At 35.9% G+C, this 15,654-nt stretch overlaps 1 protein-coding gene across 1 annotated transcript in view; it reads left to right on the forward strand.

Moving 5' to 3' along the window:
* NEK1 (NIMA related kinase 1) overlaps positions 1–15,654 on the forward strand; it is a gene marked incomplete at both ends in the record, with an annotated part of 106,652 nt that overhangs the window by 64,901 nt on the left and 26,097 nt on the right. The window contains 7 exons of the mRNA XM_084232141.1: positions 1,729–1,812; positions 2,227–2,310; positions 2,812–2,889; positions 3,458–3,553; positions 11,939–12,070; positions 14,502–14,567; positions 14,650–14,875. Of these exons, the coding sequence (XP_084088267.1) occupies positions 1,729–1,812; positions 2,227–2,310; positions 2,812–2,889; positions 3,458–3,553; positions 11,939–12,070; positions 14,502–14,567; positions 14,650–14,875 (766 nt within the window). The remainder of the gene's footprint in view (positions 1–1,728; positions 1,813–2,226; positions 2,311–2,811; positions 2,890–3,457; positions 3,554–11,938; positions 12,071–14,501; positions 14,568–14,649; positions 14,876–15,654) is intronic.

Consider the following 15,654-nt stretch of genomic DNA (forward strand, 5'->3'; position numbering starts at 1 on the left):
CTCCCCTCAGCAGTGTATTTCAGTCAGTCTGCCTGTTCTGCTCCCCACTCTGTCTCTGGTGAGTCCTCTCACCCCCCCACAGCATTTCTGGCCTGTACCCCAGTTCTTGTATACATAAATAAGTAAATCTTTAAAAAATATAAATAAATAAAAATAAAAGGAGAAATACTTTTAAACTTCGAATTTCTTAGATGATAAAATTATGAATTTTTTACATTTTCTTCATTTCATAAATTTTCTGCAACGAACATCATTTGTTTTTATGAGGACAACTACATACGTATGTAAAGTAAGTGGATTCAGTTAAAACTAATTTCCAGTGGAAATGTTAATTCCAAAATTTGTTCATAAGCGTCCATTTGATTGTGATCTATAAGACCATTGGTGACCTGAAAAAATTTTCAGTCATAGCGGAATCAGAATCCAGAAGTAGTGGATTAAAAAATAAAGGGGAGGGCCTCCCCGGTGGCGCAGCGGTTGAGTGCTGGGTTGCAAAGCTGCCTGCAGTCTCTGCAGCACCGGTTCAAACCCCAGCTGCTCCCCGGCCACCAGAGGAGGGTCCCACATGGCGTGCAGACCTCTCCTGCTGCCCGCTGCTCCCCTCAGCAGCATACTTCGGTCCTTCTGCCTGCTCTGCTCCCAGCTCTGGTGAATTCGCTCACCCTCCCGCGCCTCTGACTGTACCCAGTGCTTGTATAAATAAATAAAAATAAATCTTAAAAAAAAATAAATAAATTTTCTAAAGATAAATAAATAAATAAAGGGGAAACACAAAAATGAAAGTAATGAATATAAAAAGTACTCTTTCAACAAGCTGATAAAACGACATCAGATAGGGAAGTAGGACTGATGATGTTTTCAAGTTGGGAGGAACTTCAAGTGTGCTTTTCTCCCGAAGGAAGAAAAAAATGCAATTTGACAATCCGATATTTTATTTTATTTTATTTTTAAAGATTTATTTATTTTTATACAAGAATTGGGGTACAGGCCAGACATGCAGGGTGAGAGGATTCACCAGAGACAGAGTGGGGAACAGAACAGGCAGACGGACCAAGTATATTGCTGAGGGGAGCAGCAGGTGAGACAGGAGAGGTCTGTTCCACCATGTGGGTTTCTCCCTGGCCGGCCGGGAATCGAACTCGTTCTGCAGTGGCTGCGGATTGCTTAATAGGTTGCATCTTAACCCCTGCGCCACCAGGGAGGCCCAGACAATCTGATATTTTAATTGAAGGATTTAATAATTTCTATTAAGATAATTCTATATTATGATGAACTGTTAAATGAGTCAGTTTGTGATTGGATATGATCATTTGCAGTATAGGAAAAGGAATTACCTTAGTGAAAAGTGTGAACTCAAGTATTTTATATTGTATGTGTGTATTTTGTATGTAATGTATCATGTAGAAATGGATTGGCCCTTTGTAAAGGAAAAATTTTGATTTGGGGTTTTGTCAACCTCCAAAGCAGTTTCAAAAACCTGTTTACTAAAATGACTAATAAAAACATAGCTGCTCTCTTTTTTGAATACTTATGTTTGAGGTTTACTTGCTTCCTTCTGTTCTCACGTAATGTATTGGGTAAATTGACATGCCAGAGTTTGTTACTAGTTGATCAGCTAGAGATGATGAGTATTTGCCAAAAGAAGTAAAGTGGCACCTGGATATTCCTAGGTAAGATGCTGATGTAGCCTTAGTCATTCTTTAAACTTAGTACTTAAATGATAAACAGGGAATCCTGCAAAACCTGGCAGCTATGTATGGAGGCAGGCCCAGCTCTTCAAGAGGAGGGAAGCCAAGAAACAAAGAGGAAGAGGTATGCTTCCCGCATGTTCGCTACCTCGTCACAGCCATTTTTGAGTTTATTGCCTTCTTTTCTTGCATGGTTAAAATTCTTAACAATTATTTGAGGATTTTGTAGGTCTGTAGGGGCCTATTAATATATTTTGGCTGACATACTACATTATAATTTTGTCCCATAACTGTTATTCAGTATTCTGAGTTCACTTTCTTTTCTTTTGATAAAATTAAAACTTTGTAATTTTAATGTATTTTCAGAAGTAAGTTGATCTAAATTAAACACTTGAAAGCTAATATTACATTTTCATTAACCAGATTTCAACGCTTTTATTTCTTGTATTCGGATTAACACTTCCTTAAATTAAAAATTTTAGCAGTAAAAATCTTGATAGTTTTTGTTTTAAATAAAATGCTGTTTTTCTCTTTGTAGGTTTATTTGGCAAGGCTGAAGCAAATAAGACTGCAAAATTTCAATGAACGCCAACAGATTAGAGCCAAACTTCGTGGTGAAAAGGCAGGTTGAAAATCAGTTTTTTAAAGTGGAATTTAGGAACATTTAATTGACTGTTTATAATAGATTAAAATGATTTTATAAAAGATTAAGAATGCTATACCACTAACAAAAAATAAAAACTGATATAGTAAAAGTCAAAGACCAGGAAAATTTTAATTAGGGATAATTAAATCATTAATACAGTATATATTCAGTAAATCATATATACAGATATGGGGATTTAAAATTGGTAAAGCCATTTATTCCATAGGAATTCTGAAAGGAAAATATAAGTAGAACCTATGGACATAAAAAGGGACATTTTTTATTATTCTCTTTTTATCTTTTATCCGTTGTGCAAGAGTTGACAGTTGTGAACATTTGTAGCTATGAGAAAATTAGCAGTGTTGAACAACTTTCCATTTTATATTTTTAGATGTTAGTATGTTCATACCACTTTCCACAGAACTCAGTGCAGAATTTGAATGTCTGTCCTAAATGGTTTTTCTACTTATTTTTCAGAAAGGAACTGATAGTCCCAGAGGACAAGAAGGAAGTGAGGAAACTGATGTGAGGCGCAAAAAAATTGAAGCATTGAAGGTATAGACGAGTAATGATATTAGAAATGTTTTCAAAGAGAAAGTTGAAACCTCAGATGAATAGTTGCATTCTTAAGTCTGACTTTGTTAAATCACCTATTAGCTTGCCTTCATTTTTCTTTCCATTATCCCTCACTTTTTGGTTTCTGAAAAAGAGCATTTTTCTGTCATATATTTATGAAAAGAAATTTGATGAAAGCCTGGCATAAGTACATGAAACTCTTACACAAATAACCTTAAAAAGAAAGAATGAAAACCTTCAAAGTGAAAGAAATATGGTTGTCCATTTCTATGAAGATAAATGAGGTTTATGTTTAGTAATCATAAGTAAATTTTTCACATTTATATTTTTGTTAGAATTTACCTGTGTTTATTTTCATTGAACAAATACTTATTGAGCAGTGCTGTGTGTTGATCCCTGGTTTAGTGCTAGTGAGTAAACATGGATTTTTTATTCTGAAAATACACACAATTACACACACGCACTTTTTTAGTTACTAAATAAATATCTTCACAGATTTTTAAAAAACCTCTCTGGTAACTAATTTGTTGTTTGTTTTTATTTTCAGGCTCAAGCAAATGCACGTGCTGCTGTGATAAAAGAACAATTAGAGCGAAAAAGAAAGGAAGCATATGATCGAGAAAGGAAAATATGGGAAGAGCAGGTAAGATTTAGTTTATATTCTTCCTCTTGTATTAATATTCTTGTGTCTCTTACTGGTAATATCAGCATTATAATTTTATTCTACTTTTTTTTTCTCATTCTTCCTCCCTCACTCTTTTCTCTCCTGCTGTCCTTATCTCTGTCACTCTGTCTCTCTTATAATCAAGGATGATCTATGTGGATGTTATTTTGGGGTTTGATTTGAGATGACAGCCTATTTTATTTTTAATTTTTGTTGTTACCAAGCAGCTGATCAAAGTTCCAGTGTCATTTAATGACCACGGCTTCCTTCCTCTACTGATTTATGATGCTACCTCTAAGATACATTAAATTCTCATATATACTAGGGAATGAATTTATAACGTGTATGTGTGTGTGTGTGTGTGTGTGTGTGTGTGTGTGTATATATATATATATATATATATATATATATATATATATAAAATGCACTTTTTACTGGGACTCTAGCTTCTCCTCTAATACTCTTTCTGTCAGTTCTACCAGTACCTCATTATATTATGAGTGTAGACAATATTTTAATTTCTGATGGCGTTCTTCCCTCGTTTTTCCTTTACTCCTTTTTACATTTGTTTTCCTCAATTATTTGCTCTTTTTCTATCTTCCCTCCCCCTTACCTTCAGGTTGCTTCACTTCTACAGCCATATTTTTTAGGGTTGATTAGTGGTTTGATTTTGTCTGAACCTTTGTTTTGTTTCTCTATATTCCACATGTAATTGAAACCATCTGGCATTTGTCTTTCTCCTTCGGACTTATTTCACTTAGTATCATCCCCACTGGTTCTATTCATGTTACAGATGGCTATAGTTCATCTTTTTTTATAGCTGAGTGGTATTCCACTGTGTTATATACACCGCATTTTTCCTTTTTTTTGTTTTGCTGAAAATTTTTTGTTATAAATTTTTTAATTTATATTTATAATTTAATAAATTACCACTATTTTACATCCATCCTTGTTAGTTTTTTCACAATACAGCATTTTTCCCCCTCAGGTGTAGTCACCAAAATTCTCCCACCACCAAAGCATCCATAATCCTCCACCATAGTCCATTGTCCTCTCCCCCATCTTGTTTGCTTCCTCTCTATACTGCTATCTTCCATAATGTCTCAGATCTGTGGTCAGCTTTCAGAGGTTGGTTTTAAAGTTTGTCTAATCCTTAGTTTGATTTCACTATATTCTATATATAAGTGAAATCATCCATATTCCATAATTTTCTAATCCTTTATCCTTGGGCACTTGTGTGGTTTCCATAACTTAGCTATTGTCTGTAGTGCTACAGTGAAACCTTCCTTAGGCAAGGCAGGGAATCTGGAACATTCTCTTTTATGGAGATTACACTGTTACAGAACCACAAGAAAGAAGTTAGGCAGGTCAAGATAATGATGGCCATTTTGTCTGCCAAAGACCAGGAGCTGCCTCCCATGTTTCTCTTACCAGTGTGTCTCCTCCAAGTATCTCTCTCTGTCTTTCCTCCATGTCATCTCCCATTTGTCTCCTCTGAGATCCCTTGCAGCAATACCATCTCCCTTTGTATATCCATCTTGCTCCTTCTCAGCTGTCCCCATTTGGGAAGTCCAGTTCTTGTCATGCTGGGACTTATAGTCCTCAGTGCCTGAGATCTCTCCAGTGTGGAGATGGGAATAGAATCTGTAAAAACATCAAGTGGTGCAGTGTTCCTCTAATAGCTCAAGTATGAAATAACTGGTAGTGCATCCCATCTTGCCTAAGACTGTCTAGTCTATGGGCCAAAAATCTACCTGGTTATAACTCTGTTTAAATTATAACTCTAGGGCCTCCCCGGTGGCGCAGCGGTTGAGCGCTCGGTTGCGAGGCTGCCCGCAGCCTCTGCGGTGCCGGTTCGATCCCCGGCTGCTCCCCGGCCTCCGGAGGAGGGTCCCACATGGCGCGCAGACCTCTCCTGCCGCCCGCTGCTCCCCTCAGCAGTGTACTTCGGTCCTTCTGCCTGCTCTGCTCCCCGCTCTGGCTCTGGTGAATTCTCTCACCTTCCCGCGCTTCTGACTGTACCCAGTGCATGTATAAACAAAACAAACAAACAAACAAAATAAATAAAATAAATAAAGCATGCCTCTATATTAAAAAAAATAAATAAATAAATTATAACTCTATTTAAATCCAGTGTTTCTTATTTCCCTTTTTTCCTTCTTTGAGACATAGCATGAATAGGGTGTGAGTATGAAATAGTCACTGTGCTAACTTACTGCCTTTTCTCCTAGAGAAAATTGTAGCAACCAAATTTGTCAGAAATAGAAATAATTCATCGTTAGCATCAGAACCAATGATTTCTTCTGTTACCCAAATCCCTTTCAAACTTAACCCTGATCTGGAAAATAATGTGAGCCTATTTGGTAGCATGTTTATGCAGTAGTTAGGGACAATGAGCTTTTGTTCTCTTGGGTTTATGTCTTCAACATAAGAAACAGAAACTTTTCATGTGCTGATTTGCATAGTGGGGCAATGATTATATCAAAATGAATCAATATGAAACTCACTGTGTGTTCTTTTTTAATCTGCTTTCCTAATGGGTAGTCTGCTGATGTTACCCTTATGTTCAGCTACAGTCCTGCAGTTGTAAGCTTTAAGGGCCATTGCCCTCATAGTTTTTATTTTGTCTTTAATAACTCATGCCAGCAGTCTGCTTAGCACCTGTAGGTGATCACATTGATAATACATGTATTAAATATGATTAACTTAGGCTTGCTGCAAATCAGACTTTTCTTTAAAATGTGACCTTATCCAGATTGCATGGGGGAGAAATCAAGTATTTGATAATAGTCTGTATAATTGTTTATGTGGTGCACTGTAATTTTGAAGATGGGTGAGCTACTCCATCTCTACTGAACTCAATATGCATGCATAGGCTCTATTGTGGCAGCAGGCCTATTGTAGTCCACTGCTGCACCATGCCCCCCAGTGTAGTGTGAGTGGTTATGTCCTAGTTTATATTATGATTGGCATGTAGCATACTGAATTGGCATAGTTCACGTTTCCTTGATCTCAGGCACATGTTTCCTTTTCTTCTACTCATGAAGAAATGTTGTGATTCAGAATATTGTGCTTCCAACAACTCAAGTTAATATATATAAAGCTCATGCTTTATGTTCCTTTGCAAAAATCTGTTCTTGATCTGGAAACATGGCCCACAAACACCCATAAATTTGATCTTAAATACTTTTTATATAATAATTTTCTAAAGTACTGTTCCCCAAATAGAGTTCTTTTTATGGCTTGTTTCTCATTATCCTTCCCATTCAACACTATCATAATCACTGTCCAGGAGTAGGTATAAGCATGTACTTGATCATTCAGTAACTGTGTACATAATCTGTCTATTGAGTCAACTCTTTCATTTATTTCTTTGCTGCCTTATTCTCATTGGTGCTTGATACGTCCACTGACATCCCTGGATTGCAGTCCTACACTTGTAAGTGGAGCTGTATTACCTATTTTTTTCATTTAAACTATTGTATCATGGGACCCTTCTGCATATTCTTGGGACCCTTTCTGCATATTTCTTGCATTAATTCAGGCAGTATCAGTGGAAGTCTGTTCCTTGATTAGACTAGAAGCTATATATTGAATATGATGAGTTCCTCCTTTATTGTATTTAGATCTTTGTTATGTCTTTCATTTCCACCTTTGTTCTAGTCTTTCGACCTACCATAGTACTGTAAAACTTCCAGTGAACTCATTTCTGATCTATGGCTTCCTCAGAATTTCCTTATCCATTGTCTTGCCATCCAATCTCATGCATTTAATTAGACACATCATGCGACCAATTTGGAATCATGCTCCCTGTGCCAGGTGTCACTGGACATTAATAGAGTTCTAGAGAGACATCTCTGCAAGATATGTTTATTTGACATAAAGGATTCAAGAAAATCAAAGAATTCCACTTACGCTGCGGTTCTCTATTTCAGTTACTACTCTGATGACTTTTCTAGCATGAAGCTAAATTTCTTTTTTTTTTTTTTTTAAAAAAAGATTTATTTATTTATACCGCACTGGGTACAATCAGAAGCTCGGGAGGGTGAGAGAATTTACCAGAGCCAGAGCTGGAGTGGGAGCAGAACAGGCAGAGTGACGAAGTACACTGCTGAGGGGAGCAGCGGGCAGCAGGAGAGGTCTGCGCGCCATGTGGGACCCTCGCCCGGCAGCCGGGAATCGAACAGGTGCTGCAGGCGGCTGGGGATCGAACCGGTGCTGCAGAGGCTGCGGTCAGCTTCGCAACCCAGTGCTCAACCGTTGCGCCACCAGGGAGGCCCTGAAGCTAAATTTCTCTAAGCAACAGGAGCACAAGTTTCACAGTGGTAGTGGTGGTAGTAGAGGAAATAGGTGGAAAGAAGAAGGAAGGAAGCACCTATGGAAGCACTGCTTTTTATTTCAGCAAATGCTTTTTACAAATTATGTCTAATAATAACTCAGCTCTAGCAAGAGCTCTGCATTTTTATATAATATTTTTGTAATGGGCAGTTATATATTTGCATAGTAGCATAATTCTGCTTCCTTAGATAACCAGTTGGAGCCAACCTCTCTATTTCTAAAAGGCTGCAATCTATGTCATTACATCTATCCAATACACTTTAAAGGATTTTCATATACTTATTGATACAGTTCCAGAAAAATTCCTTAAGTGTCTTGCTTTCTGATTCACATTAAAACAACTGTAAAACTTTTTTCTCTATATATTTTTTCTCCCTTTTAATAGTATTTCTTAGTTATAAAGTGCATGCAAATGACAGATTTCATTGCCTATATTATTGATAGATAAAAGCATTTTCTGGTATGGTACTTTGTATTCCCTTATGTCCCTTCAGAAGATTTTTATGTTGGCAGCATTGACCTGAGGTATGCATTGACCTGATCTGGCTTTTTAGGTCCAACAGGCTAGCAACAGATTTTCCTTTGGGAGAATTATTTTATTGTGTGTGCTTTTGGTAAAACTGTTAAACAAGGTGTCCTGGCTTCTTTCAGCTGAGGGTTAGGCAGGTCATCTAAAGTAGATCTGTTTGAATTCACTCCCAGGACTTGACATTTGAGCAGAATAGTGCAAGATTTGAAGTTGTAGTTTATTGAATCCTGTAAGAATACCTGATGAAACCATAAATTGGTTTCTTCTACCTAGGTCCGTAGAGCTGCCCTGGTTCCAGTACTTTTGGAGGACTTCCCTTTGGTTTTATGGCTCTACTTAGAACCCTTTCTTTCGTCTCTTCTCTTCGCCCTTTCTGTCCCTTTCTTCCCCACCTCCTCCACGTAAAGGTGCATAGCTTTGACATATCTTTAAATTGCTTTATATTCAAAATATGAAATCAATCCATTTAGTGATATTTTCCTAACATACATTAAATTCTTATTAATCATTCAGCATATAGAGATGAAATAGTACTTGTATTTACCTATGCTTCAAGAGTAGGTAAACTGATAATTTTGTGTGTTTGCAAACCTGGCCTCACTATTTGGTGCATTTTTGAGTTTTGTCATTTGGTGGCACTGTTCCATAAATTTTCAAGAAAATAAAATAGAAAAATGAAATAGAAGCTGTTTCACAGTAATAATTGAAAACCTTTTGTGGAAATAGAATCAGTATGGAAAAGTCTTGAATTGGTGAACCTGGTGAGAAATGGCTGGACTAAACAAGCCCCTAAAGCATTTTAATTTTTCAAGTTGCTTTATGAAACTTTAAGGTCAGTGGATTATTAATATTGCAAATGTATTAAAAATTGATTGAATTTCAAACACTTGTGCTAAAAAAAATATATATATATATATATACTACATATCTGGATCATCAATTTTGTAATAAAATTGTTTTTTTGTTTGTTTTAAGAGCTTATTTTTTGTCTACTATGAAATTTTATTTCCTTAGTTTGGTTAATTTTTGTGTTTGTCATATTGAATCAACTTTTTTTTTTTTTAAGATTTTTTATTTATGCATACAAGAACTGGAGTTTAGAAGTGCGGGGGGTAAGAGGACCCACTAGAGACAGTGGGGAACATAACAGGCAGATTGACCAAAAACACTACTGAGGGGAGCAGCGGGAGAGACAGGAGAGGTCTGCTGCACCATGTGAGTTTCTCCCTGGCCGGCTGGGAATCAAACCCGTGCTGCAGAGGCTGTGGACAGCCCCACAGCACTGTGCTCAACCCACTGTGCAGTGGGCTGAAACAATATTGCCACATCTCAGTAGTTACCCTGAATTACTTTTAATTTTTTAATGACTGACTTAATTTTGTTATTGTTACTATATAAGTTAATAGAATGGTTTGTTTGTCTTTGTTCTTTGGCTTAGATTTCCTGTATCTGAAATTTTTTTTTAATATTTATTTTGTGTGTAGAAGAATTGAGTTGTAGGCCAGAGGTGTGGGGAGTGAGAGGATTCACTAGAGACAGAGTAGAGAGCAGAACAGGTGGATTTACTGAAATACACTGCTGAGGGGAGCAGCAGACGAGACAGGAGAGGTCTGCTGCGCCATATGTGAATTAGCTCTCTGGCCAAGGACTGAATTGAGGCTGTAGTGGTAATAGCGCTGAGACTTAACCCCTGGGCCACAAGGGATGTCCCTGAAATTCTTTGCATGTTCATTATTTCAAGTTCTTCTGATCTGTTAGTTTAGGTGATGTATACAACATGTATTTATTTGCCATGTTTCTTTTTTTGATAAAATGTCTGTTCACATATTTTGGATTGTCTTTTTAACTGGATTGTCTTCTTATTATTGAGTCTTCAGAATTCTTTGTTTTGGCTAACAGACCATGATATCTTCTGCAAATATTTCCTCCTGTTTTGTGTCTTGTATTCTCTTCCCTTGACAGTTTCTTTCACAGAGCAATATTTTTGAATTTTAATGGAATCCAGGTGGTGGGTGCACTACAGGGGCAATAGCTCATTGCGGTATCTTAATATTGCTTAAAATAAAAATAATTTTAAAAAAGAACAACCTGGGCCTCCCTGGTGGCTCAGGACGTTAAGACGCAACCTATGAAGCTATGTGCAGCCACAGCAGCACGAGTTTGATCCCCGGCCAGGCAGCAACTCACATGGCACAGCAGACCTCTCCTGACTCATCCACTGCTCCCCTCAGCAGTGTATTTCAGTAGATCTGCCTGTTCTGCTCCCCACTCTGTCTCTGGTAAATCCTCTCACATACACCCCCACACACCTCTGGCCTGTATCCCAGTTCTTTTATGTATAAATAAATAAATTTTTTAAAAATTTAAAGAAAAATGAAAAAGAACAACCTTTCTCCATTGAATTTACTTTGAAAATATTCCAGGGAGTTGCTCCATTGCTAAAGATTTAGGGTTATTGCTAAAGTTTATCATATTTATGTGCATCTGATTTTGTGCTTTCTATTCTATTCCATTGATCTGTTTTATTTTGTCACCAGTACAACATGTCTTGATTATTGTAGGTTTACAATAAGTCTTGAGGCCAGGTAGTATGGATCCTCCAATATGGTTTTCTCCTATAATACTGCGATGGCTGTGTTTATCTTTTGAAGAAAATAAATTGAAGTAAAGTAAAAGTAAAAGTTCAGAAATATTATCAATGTATTGCTACCATATTTTCAGAAGATGCTGAATAAATAATAAGTCTGAAATGTGTATTCACCAGAAGTTCCCATTGACCAGTTTGAAAAATAGAGGTATTAAGCAAAATTGCTACCATATTGCTGTCAGCATGTACATAAGTGCTATTTCCTATTATAAAAGGTTCAAAATCTTATTTCAGATTGTTTAGAGTATAAATGGCAAGATAAAAATGAACATATATATGAATAAAACAAATTGTATTTTTAATGAAGTAAATCTTTCCAAAAAAATTTTTATGAGGTATCATTGGTTTAAAACACTGTAGGTGTTTAAAGGTACAGGATTATACCCTTTGAAGTAAATCATATTACTACTTATATCTGTCATTTCTTCCATTCTCATTTATGTTGATATTTTTAATGAGGGCTCCTATGTTGGATGATAGATGTTCAAACTTAAAGATTGTAACAAATTTTAGAAATTTATTCTTCCTACCAAATGTTAAATTTAAAGTAAGAGGACTAATCTTTCAGAAGACAGTTTTTTCCAGATCATTTTATGAAGCATTGATAATGGAAAGGGATTATTTAGTACTACTCGTAAACAACTTGTGAACAATGATTATGTTTACATCTGAGGTCAGAGATGTTTCTAATTCACTCATCTTTCCCCAACACTTAGCACGTTGCACAATAAAAACTAAAGAATAAAAAATATACTTGTGGATAGGGTGGATAGACTGTAATCTTGTCTATGCGATTTTATCTTTTCATGCAGATGTAAATTTCCCATTGTGTTTAAATTCTTTATTATAGTTGGTGGCTAAAGGAATGAAGAGTTCTGATGTTACTCTGCCGGTAGGGCAGAATGATGCAAGCGGCTCTCCATCAAAGCAGCAGATGAGATGTGTCATTTCAGTTACCTCAGCTTTGAAAGAAATGGGTATGGTAAGTTTCCTAAAATTTAGAACTGCTCAAAGTCAAAAGATTAATAAAAGTATTAAATTTAATGAAATTATATTACTTCCTAATCCTCTATTAGGTTTTCTAAGAAAAATATTTGCTTCTTAAGATTTGTAAGATTATATATGGTTTACTCTGAATATTAGCGCCTCGCTGCTCATAGGTTTTAACATCTAGGACTACCTGGTAGATAAAAATATATTACAGTGATTCTCTCTTTTACTTTAAAATAATAATGAACAAATAAAATACATTTAGAAATGTGCCCCAAGTAAAGCAACACACATTTTTATGGCCTAGCTCTCACAGTTAACAAGGACTCAATTTTTAAAATGTAACTGGGGTCTCCCTGGTGGTGTAGGCGGTTGAGCACAGCGCTGTGAAGCTGTCCACAGCGCGAGTTCGATTCCAGCTGATGGCGGAGATACCCACATGGCGCAGCAGACCTCTCCTGTCTAGCCCACTGCTCCCCTCAGCAGTGTATTTCAGTCAGTCTGCCTGTTCTGTTCCCCACTCTGTCTCTGGTGAAACCTCTCACCCTTCCACACATCTGGCCTGTACCTTGGTTCTTGTATGCATGCAAAAATAAATCTTAAAAAATAAATAAAAATAGAATATAATCTGCATTTTTTTAAAAGATTTATTTATTTATTTATACAAGCACTGAGTACAATCAGAAGCACGAGAGGGTGAGAGAATTCACCAGAATCAGAGCTGGGAGTAGAACAGGCAGATGGACTGAAATACACTGCTGAAGGGAGCAGCGGGTGGCAGGAGAGGTCTGCACGCCATGTGGGACCCTCGCCGGTGGCTGGGGATCGAACTGGCACTGCAGAGGCTGTGGGCAGCTTCGCAGCCCAGCGCTCAACTGCTGCGCCACCAGAGGAGGCCCTGCATTTGGTTTTTAATGTAACTAATTTTAGAAATGAAGTCTAACACATATTTACATTTATTGGTGATAGCGCTGAGACTTAAGCCCTAGGCCACCAGGGAGGCCGCCATATTTATATTCATTTGAAATTTGGTAGCATAGCAAATTTTAGAGGACTCTGTAAATATGTGTAATTCAAATACATTAATTTTTTTAAACCTTCTATTTTTTAATCTCTGTCATGCCATATGTATAGTAAAAGAGTGGACTAATAAAATCTTTAATCTTGGAAAATTATCTGTCCATCTAAATGTGAAAACTCTACTGTGGGGTTAAGGGAAATGTGCTCACAATGTGTACTAACAGCCTACAATTCAACAGACTGAAGGAAAAAGTATTGGATCATGTAATATAACAGATTAACCTGATTTTCTCCTTCCTGGTAATTAATGCCTGGTGTCTTTTATTTGTTAAGATTCATTAAGTTTTTGCAAACAACACTGGTGTTATTGTTACACCAATTTGTTTTTTTTTTTCTTGAAAATAAAACTGAATAGGAAAATACAAGTTTCTTGGTCACTCTCAAGAGCTTCATGTAAGAAATTACTGTTCTTCAAGTAGCTTTGACCTCTTTTTCTTTCTGATAACTACTTTGCATGTGCTACATTGTTCACTTCAGCTTTAGATACCACTGTGTGGTTCCCTTCCTGGTACCCAGTGTCACATCTCAAGTAGCTGTTCATCTCTCTGGTTGTAGCGACTGCTAATTCCTGACTACTTTACTGGGTAAAATGCTCTTTGTCTCACTTACATGTATTTAAAACTGACCACTACATTCTTTTATATTTTCCCAAATACTGCAAAATTTGAGGTAATCCATGCAACGGAAGGGTTTTTCTTGGTAAATATAACTTACTTAAATTTTTGAAAATTGTTCTTCCTTACTCTAGGACCTTTGCTTTCATAACTAATGTCTTCTTTTCACATATTTAAATATTAGGTGGTCTAGAATGCTATGATACTAATCAAAAGACAGAATTTATATTATCAGTAGTATAAGGGACTCAGAACTTAATATTATTTTACTTTCTTTCCATAGGGAAAAGAACCAATTGTCAATTATATTTAGTTATATTATATAATAAGACTATATGTTTATGAAACATAAAGACAGCTTCAAAATAACATAGCCTATCTTAAATTACTTTATCCATCAAGACTTTCTCTCTAGGAGAAATTATGAATTAATTTTCTTTTTATTTTTACTACTGACAAAATTACCAAAAATCAGGTATTAAAGAGAAGATAACTAAATATAAAATCATAATCTTGAAATATGACAAGTAATTGAGACTTGACCCTTCACTATGTAGTAAACTTGTTGTTGTATTATTAAACTGTTTCTCATTGCTGACATAATGAAGGAAGCTGTGTTAATGTTTTCAAGGAATAAAAAATTCACAAGGAACAATTTAATGAAAAAAGTAAAAAATTAAGGTAGAGTTTTAAGATATTATTTCTTACTGTAACTATTTGTATTTAAAGGACAGAAGTTTAATTGATACCCAGGAAACTTCAGAAGAAATGCAAAAGACTAATGATGCTATCTCAGTAGGTACAATTTTCAAATTTTCTCTATTTAGCAATTTTACTTCATCATAGACTATTAAAACATAACTTTTAAATCTTTCAGAGTAAGAGAGAAATACTACGTAGATTAAATCAAAATCTTAAAGCTCAAGAAGATGAAAAAGGAAAGCAGTGTCACTCTGATACTTATGATGCTATTCATGAAGATGCCAAAGAGCATGAAAAAGAAAAATCAGTTTCCTCTGATCGCAAGAAATGGAAAGCAGGAGGTCAACTTGTGATTCCTCTAGATGAGTTAACATTGGACACATCCTTCTCTGAAAGTGAAAGTATGTGTAAAAGTGTTAACATTCCATTTGGGTCTAGTACACGTGCAAACTTAAAGAAGACACTAAAAGACAAAATGCTTAGAAGAATTGACAGAAGCTGGAAGAATTCTATATATGTGAAAAATGGAGAAAACTATTTAATCTTAATAGCAAGGATTTTTATTATAAAAATGTGTAGTGTGAGAGAGGGAACTAATGTTGTATATTTCACTTGTATTACTTTAACCCTTTCTACCATATTAGATTAACCTGTTATTAGGAATAATTCTGGATGAGAACCAGAGTAGTGAACTGAAAAAAATCTCAGCATGGTCCCTTAGGCTTTTCACAGAGGTATTGAGAAAGATCTGAGTTAATGATTTTTTCACCCATAAGTACTCAGTACCCACTATTGTCTTGCATTGTCCTAGACACTGGATATGCAACAATGATGAACAAAAGTGTGCTCTTGGGGAGTTTACATTCTAAAAGGGCAAATCTAGCCATCAACTAACTACAGTTTTAAATCACTTTTTAATGGACTGTTTTTGTAGAATTATTTCGTATATTGGAAAAAAGCTCATAAACCCCATAGCATTTATTTTATGTATTCAACAGTTCTTTATTGTGGCCCATTATAAACCCCACACTCCTAAGTAATAAGGATATAGTAGTGATAAAGATATAGTCTCTCATCTTCAGGAGTTTAGGGTTTAGTGGAAAGGGAGGAAAGTAAAGAGGCAATTATGGTTGATAAGTAATATTCTGGGAGTAATCATAAGCTAATGTAAGCATTTGTA

This window comes from Talpa europaea (genome assembly GCF_964194135.1).
Source record: "Talpa europaea genome assembly, chromosome: 4".
NCBI lineage: Eukaryota > Metazoa > Chordata > Mammalia > Eulipotyphla > Talpidae > Talpa > Talpa europaea.